The 8,075-nt window shown below is 21.3% G+C and overlaps 2 protein-coding genes across 2 annotated transcripts; both read left to right on the top strand. All coding sequences in view use genetic code 6, as the record gives it.

Annotated features, from left to right (window-relative positions):
* Positions 1 to 269: 269 nt before the first annotated feature.
* On the top strand, positions 270 to 3,054 carry TTHERM_00752130 (kinase domain protein; the record flags this gene model as incomplete). The annotated part of the gene is made up of 15 exons (XM_001018312.2): positions 270 to 296; positions 368 to 417; positions 473 to 562; positions 625 to 714; positions 1,046 to 1,135; positions 1,187 to 1,276; positions 1,338 to 1,427; positions 1,922 to 2,011; positions 2,069 to 2,158; positions 2,222 to 2,311; positions 2,381 to 2,455; positions 2,504 to 2,593; positions 2,649 to 2,738; positions 2,798 to 2,887; positions 2,964 to 3,054. The coding sequence occupies 15 exons, from the start codon at positions 270 to 272 to the stop codon at positions 3,052 to 3,054; spliced, it is 1,233 nt and encodes a 410-aa protein (XP_001018312.2).
* Positions 3,055 to 4,831: 1,777 nt separating this feature from the next.
* Positions 4,832 to 7,185, top strand: TTHERM_00752140 (MFS transporter; the record flags this gene model as incomplete). The annotated part of the gene is made up of 8 exons (XM_001018313.2): positions 4,832 to 5,092; positions 5,142 to 5,429; positions 5,506 to 5,689; positions 5,796 to 5,959; positions 6,032 to 6,188; positions 6,692 to 6,927; positions 6,994 to 7,097; positions 7,173 to 7,185. 8 exons carry the CDS (start codon positions 4,832 to 4,834, stop codon positions 7,183 to 7,185), a joined length of 1,407 nt encoding a protein of 468 aa, XP_001018313.2.
* Between the last annotated feature and the right edge of the window lie 890 nt (positions 7,186 to 8,075).

Here is an 8,075-nt window from a genome sequence, read left to right on the forward strand (position 1 = left end):
TTTTTTAAAATATAAAACAAAAAATGAATTTAAAAGCTAAAAAGGATACAATTTTTGAAGAATAATTATTTGATTAAAGGTAATTTATCAGAAAGATGCCAGAATATATAGAAAAATTGATAGATAAGAACTAGCATTTAATAGAATATCTGTTAATAATTAGCTAGAAGAATCTATAGATATTGCGTTAAAAATAAAATAAGAAATACTCAAATTTTATAAAAAATAAAAACAAAAATAAAATTTTAAACCTAAAAATATTATAATTAATGAAACTGCAACTATAGTTAGAAGAAGTAAGAAAAGTTAAATTATTGTAGAGTTTTGCCTTACTTAATTTTATATTTATATTTTAATAAATTTAAAGTTTCTTGCTGTAAATCAAATCTAATGCACAGAAATCTCTCTAAAGTTAAAGTATGAAATTTAATCAATGCCCTTCAAAATGATAATAATATTATACAATTTATAGTTAATCATCGACCAATAAAACTAATTTGAATGAATTGGCAAGAAAATGGAAAGATTATCAAAATATCTAAGTCTTAAACCTTTCTTTAGCGTATTATTTATTTTCATAAGTATTCTACAAATCACAATTCTTTTATTTCAATTCAAATACAGCTCTACTCAAATTAATGAAGAAGACACTTTTGTTTTAGCTTCTGGAATCGCAATCTTATAAAATCTAATCTCTTTAGAAATTTCTATATAGTAAACATGTTTTAATATTTATTTTATTTTATTCATTAATTTGAAGAAGGTAATCGCTCAAAAAAATATAAAAACTATAATGATTTTTTCATTATTAGTAGTAAAAAAGCTATTTATTTTAATTATTTTATTGAACTGTTCCCTCCTTTTTAGTAAATAAAGAATGCAGTATATTTGTAAATTAGAAATAAAGCAAATACATTTAAATAAAAGAAGATATAATAACTTACTTAATGATTTTATTTATGATATTTTCCTTCTTTCAAAATGACCTAAAAATTTAAAAATAATTTTTTTAAAAATTATTCTAATTTTAATTTAAAATAAATAGGTTTAATAACATAGGTCCTTAAGGCGCTTTTTTATTATCTACTGCTTTAAATAAGTTCGAAAATCTTTAGGAACTAAGCATTTTCTTGCAGTAATTTTAATTAAAAAAATTATGATTAATAATTATTTGGAAAACTAAAAGCTAAAATGAAATTGGGGATTTAGGTGTTATTGGCTTATCCGCAGGACTAAGAAACTGTTCAAAGCTAAATAAATTAACACTTGGATTGAGGTAAAAATTTAGTTTTTAATTAAATCTTTTTAAATATAATTTTAATTAATTCTAATAAAAGCTAAAATTCTATTGGAAATAAGGGAGTTTCTCATTTATTCTCATCTTTATCATAGTGCTGTCATCTTCAAAATTTAGGTGTCTATTTAAAGTAATTTAATAATTATTTTATGAAAATAAGGTTTATTATAAATTATGTTAATTAATTGCAAAGCTCAAATAACATTGAAGATGAAGGATTATGCAATTTATAATATCTTTCCTCATGCTAATAACTCAAATAGCTTATTATATTCCTTGAGTAATATTTTATTTCATTTAATCAAAAAAATAATGCTTTATATATAAAATAGCAATAACTAAATTGGTTCATAAAAAGATGATGCTTCTAATCTCTCTTTAGCAATCATTAAGATAAAAAGCCTTTAGCAGCTGAATCTATCTATCGCGTATAAATTATAAAAGTCAACTTAAAAATTTTAATTTCTTGTTTAGTAAAAATAAAGTAGGTCCTCAAATTATATAATAATTATCCGCTGCTGTGAGAATGAATCAGAGCATTAATACTTTAGAATTAAATTTGAAGTAATTCATTCAATTCAAAAATATTTTAAAATAAATTTAAATATTATTGAAATTAAACAGTGATAACTTGATTGGAGATGAAGGAGTGGAAAATATGGCAATAGAAATGGCTAAATGGGAAAATATCCAAAATCTAGAATTGCATTTAAGGTAATTTAAAAAATTAATCTAGCTTAAAATATCATTTTAAATAATAAAAATATATAGCTTTAATGGTTTAATAAATAAATCAGTTTTATGTTTATCACAATCACTTGGAAAATAAGAAAAGCTTGAAAACTTGCTGGTGTCTTTACAGTATTTATACTAGAATTTAAATAAGAGATAATTTAATTTGAATTATATTTAATAATAAAAAAGAGATAATTATATTGAAGATGACTCACTTTTAGAAATGGGAAAACAATTAAATAAACTTTAAAATTTAAAATGTTTGAATCTTTAGTTAAAGTAAAATTAATTAATTAATCAATCATTTTGGTTACTTTTTTTAATAATTATTTTTTAATAAATTAAAAGTAATGGTAGATTATGCGATTTGATAAAGCAAATAAGCTTAAATGACAATATTTAGGTGCTAAATTTATCATCTTGGTAATTCATTCTTATAGTTTATAATGTGTTAATCATTTTTTATTATAGCTCAGATTTAATTGAAGATATAGCTTTGAATGATATTGGAAAGGAACTAAAGAAATTCAAGCATTTATAATATTTGACAATACAGTTTATGTAATAAAAATATTAGAAATAATAAGAAAGTAACATGTATAAAAATAATAAATAGATCAGATGAAATAACAGATCAAGGTGTTCAAAACTTAGTGAGAGAAATTAGCTAATGCAATAATTTACATGATCTTTCTATTCTAATAATGTAAAAAATATTTATTGTTTTTAACTTAGAATTAATTAAGTATCTTTAAATGTTAACAGATCTGATTCGATAGAAGGACAATAACTAAGACAATTATCAAATTAATTTAGCAATTTAAAGAATCTTAGATGCTTAGATTTTTAGCTAGTGTAAGATTTTTTGATTACTTAGTATAGTACTAGTTTTTTACATTTTGTATAAATTAATTAATTAATAAATAAATAGATCAAATAATTTTGATTATCTGAGCTGTGACCAATTAATCAAAGACTTAAAAAAAATAGATGGCTTAATACTTTTGAAGTACTCCTTTTGAGTTACATTGCTAATTAATTAATTAATTAATATACCCTCTGATCGATCAACTCTATAAAAATAACTCTCCTAAAGATATTTATTACTAAAATCTACAAAAAAATATATATTTTTTCTAATAAAATGATATCTTAAAATATTTATACTTTACTAATCAAAACCACCCTCTAAATAAAATATCACCTATAAAATATTAAAGAACTTAATTAATAATTATTAAAATCTAATTAATGAATGAATAATAATTACCGTTTTCCTTATCAAAAAATAATTAGTTTAGTGAATTTACAGTTAAATAATAATATTAAAATTAATAAAATGTATTTTATTTTATATATAAATAAATAGTTAAAAAATTGTAAACTAATTTTTTATTTTAGATACTAATTTAATAACTGATCATTATTTTATAAATAAAACTTAATTACTCATGTGCTTATAAAGCTTGCGCATATATAAAATATGCGAAATTTAAATTTAAAGTATTTTTTGTGAAAAAAATTAATTAACCAAATCAAGACATTTTTTGTAAAATATATTTAATCCTAAATTTTATAAGCAAGAAAATAAATAAATAAATAGCATACATATATTATTTTATCTTTAAAATTATATTTTTTGAACTATGATCCTATCAAAAAAAATTGGATAGCTCCCTTTTTTTTCTTTTTGATTAATAGAACAATTCCAGAATATTTTATAATTAATTAAATACTTTTATTTATTTATTTATTTATAATAATTTAATTATTAAATGGCTGGGCTTGTAAAAAAAGAGTTGAATTTAAGTATAATATTGTGTTTTTAAATAATAAGTATCATTTTTTCTGATATGATTTAATAACAAACTGCGCGCGTAAGTATGTGCTAAATAATTAATTAAATAATTTCATAAATATTATTTTAATAAAAATTAATATTTGTATTTAATTGAATAAATTAGAGTAAAAATATTATGATTTGTTTTTAATTTATCTAAAGATGATATGAACTTTATATGATTGTTTGTTACTCTAAACGGTATTGAAATTTATTATTATTTAAAATATTTATTATTATAAATAGAAAAAGGGTTTATGTTTGAATAAAATAAATAAAGATATTTGGTTAAGGTTGAATTAATTAATTTTTTTTTGAAGATTTAAACAAAATAAAATATGAAGTAATTGATTTGTAATTCGTTTGTTATTGATCAATTAAGCTTTTTATAATTTTTTCAAACGATAAATTTTGTTTTTTATTTTCAATTAGAGAATCTAAAAGAAATTTCTCTTGTATAGTTTTAAAAACTTAAAATTTATTACTTCTTTCTAATATTTGAATGTATTAAAATTGCGTAAGTGGAGAATATTTTATTTTTAGCAGGATCCAACTGTATATCTTAGATTACCTCTACGGTTTTAATTTTAGATCTAAATATTTGAAGATTTGATGAAGTGTAACAAGATGATGGCTTCAAGCTTGAAAATATTTTAGAAGAAAAACAAACTTACTTACTTACTTAGTTATTTATAGATTATTTCCAGATGATTTTAGGAAGGAAGAGGAAAATAAGCAAAACTAAAATATATCAGTTTGTTTGTTAAAATGAAATAGAGATTGATGAATTCTGTGCGATTACATCTTGCATTAAACTAAAAAAAGGTGTAATTGATATATTGAAAGAAATACAAATTATCTAATTAATAATTTCGATAAACAAACAATTAAAACAATATAAGCAATTAGTAAAATAAAGAAGTAAGTAGAATATCTTCTTAGAAAAAACTAAAATAAATATGCAAGGATAGGTTGATAGAGGTTAAATAAACACCTCCGATTTAAAAATATCCAGCACATCACAACAAGATCAAAATGAAGGAATGATGAAAGGCAGCAAGTGTCCAGTTTTGAACCAGATTAGTATTTTTTGGAATCACATTCTTCTTTAAGAAGGAATTACTTTGAAGAATTACTTAGGATTGTTGCTGCATTACTTTCTTTTAGCATTTATATTTGTTACAGCAGAATCCCTTCAGCCAATGTTGATTTAATAAGAAGTAATTTATTGATTTAATTGGTCATTTTATTAACATTTTTCTTTGATAGTTTAACATTGAAAAGAAAGATCAAGGATCATAAAATGCTAATTTATTGTTAGCTGATATCATTACTAAGATAATATTTGCTCCTATTATGGGAGTAGTTTGTGATAAATTTGGAAGGAGAATTACTTTATTTTATGGCATTTGTATTGTTACACTAGCTTTATGCTTGATGCCTCTCAGCAATAACATTTATCCAACTTATCTTTTGATTAGAATTTTATATGCTCACGGAGCTATTACAATCTCTATTATTCCTTTGCTAGCTGATTATGTTACAAATACAACAAAAGTAAACTAAATATCCATTATAAACTATTAGATAATCTAAATCATTTGACTAATTCTTCATTTTTATCAAATTATAGGGAAAAGGAGCTGCAGTTAATGTCATTTTAGCTAGTCTTGGAGCAGTTGCTTCTGTAGAAATAATAAATAATGGGTTGTAAAATTCAATGAATGTAAAAGGTATCTATTGGCTCATTTCTTCATGCTACTTCCTAATTGGAGCTTTAATGTGTTATTTAATAAAGAGCGGAGTTTACTATATAGGTAAATAAATAAATAAACATTCATCTTTAAATAAAATTCTATTTCATCTAATATAAATTGATAGTCAAATTATAATATTTAATAATTGTTTATAAATAATGTTTAGATAAAGAAAAAGCAGTTGTTGAAAAAAGAGGTTTTATTTAAATGATTAAAATAGGTGTTCGCTCTGCTAAAAATCCATGGATATTAATTGGATACGTTACTAATTTCCTAGCTAGAGGTGATAGCATTCTTCTCACATTGTTTTTAGTCCTTTGGTCTAATCACGTAATTAATTATAACAAAAAAATAAATATATATCATAGTTTATCATATTAACAAATTAATGTATTTATTTAGTATATCGAAGACTATGATGAGGCTAATATTAAAGCTGCCACTATGTCTGGTATATCCTACACTGTCATTTTAGTTTTCAGTATCTTTTATGGAATATTTTTAGAAAAGACTTCTAAATACTTAACTCATTTAATAATGTTTGTTCTCACAATGTTAGGTAAAGCTATATATATTTATAAATTAAAATAAGAAAAATCTTCATTAGCTTACTTACCTCTACTTCAAATAAATCAAACAAAGAAAATTTAAAAAAAGATATCTTTTAAGCATTTAATCACAAATCACAATAAATTTCTCCATAGTTAAAAATCTTTTGTCTGTTGACTGCCTGTCTGTCTGGCTTAATTAAAAAAATTATATTTTTTCATAAACCATCTTCTCAATTTCCTTTTTCAATATTAATCCCCCTTTTTGATCTAATAATTTCTCCTCTTAACAGAAAAAAAATCCCCTCTAAATAGAAAAAAGTTATTGCCATTCTAATAAATCCTCGCAATAGGAAAAAAAATTTTATTTAATTTAAAAAGAATTTTGAATTATTTAAATTATGAAAACTTTGAAATGAATAAATTTTGAATTCAATTAAAATGATTTTACTAAAAAAATTATAATTTTCTTTAAAATAATATTTGATTGAAAAAATAAATAAATAAATTTTAGGATGCTTTATGATGATTGGAGCGACAAGCGGTCCTAACAACTGGTATTCATATTTGACAATTTGCATTTTAGGATCTGGTATGAGTGGACTCTATACTTCTTCTTAATACTTAATTAATAAATACTCTGAAGCTAACCACAGAGGATATATCACTGGTTTAGCCAGTTTGGTTAGTGTACTAGGTATTTTTATTTGTGCTGTTATCGGTGGGTATCTTTTCGATCACTGGACAATAGTAAATACATACATATTAAAATTATTTTAGGCTTAAATTAAAAATAAATTAATTACTTTTTAAAAGATCGCACCATTCATTCTGTTCGGAATAATGAGCTCTATTGGCATTGTCATTTTAATTATTGTATGGATCTTTGAAAACAAGAAATAATCTGATGGATATATTGAGTAAGAAAATACAGAATTAAATTATATATAATGAAGTAATATTTATATATTTATAATATATTTATATATAATAAGAATTAAAGATTGAATGAACCTTTGTTGATCCATCCATCGATTGGTTGATTTATTGATTTATTTATTAATTGATTAGTAGTCAGTTTTTTAATAAATTCATTAATAGACTAACTAACTAGTTGATTAATCAACTCATTTGTTGACTAATCAAAATTTGATTGTGAAGTACTTTATTCAAAAGAAGGTATTTTAAATAAACAAACAAACATAATACACATAAAAACACACACACACACATACACACAAACATATATTACATCCAAACAATTATAATACTTATATTTAATTATTTTAATTCTTTAAACAATTTTTACTAACTATTTTTGTTTTCATATTTGCATATAATTTATTCACGATTTAATTCAATAAATTTTACATTCTCATGCTCTAAAAAATAAATATTATATAAATATAAATAAATAAATGTATTGCTTATCTAGAAAACATAACCTACTTTTTAGAATTGTTTTTATCAAATTTTAACAAATTTTTGTTTTTTTAATTTATTTTATTTTTTTTAATATTATATTAAATAATATTTCTTATTTTACTAAGTCTATATTTCTAACTCGAGAAATAATTTTCTGAAAATAGCTATATTTATTGTTTTATATTTTTAGTAACCAAAGCAGGTATTAATTAAGTGAAATAATTTAAATCAAATTAAATAACTAATATAATTTTTTTTTTAATATAAAATATATTTAATTTTAGTTTGAGCATTTTCAACTAAATATAATTGCAAGTTTTTTTTTTATTTAATTAAAGATTGATTAATAATAAAATAATTATCTGTCTGTCTTGTGCATAAATGAGTATATTTATGAATGAATGAATAAATGGATAGATAAAATGGGTAAACAAAATTAAGGATAATAGAATACGGAAAAATGTTGTAATTAG

The sequence above is a fragment of the Tetrahymena thermophila genome, assembly GCF_000189635.1.
Source record: "Tetrahymena thermophila SB210 genomic scaffold scf_8254598, whole genome shotgun sequence".
Classification (NCBI taxonomy): domain Eukaryota; phylum Ciliophora; class Oligohymenophorea; order Hymenostomatida; family Tetrahymenidae; genus Tetrahymena; species Tetrahymena thermophila.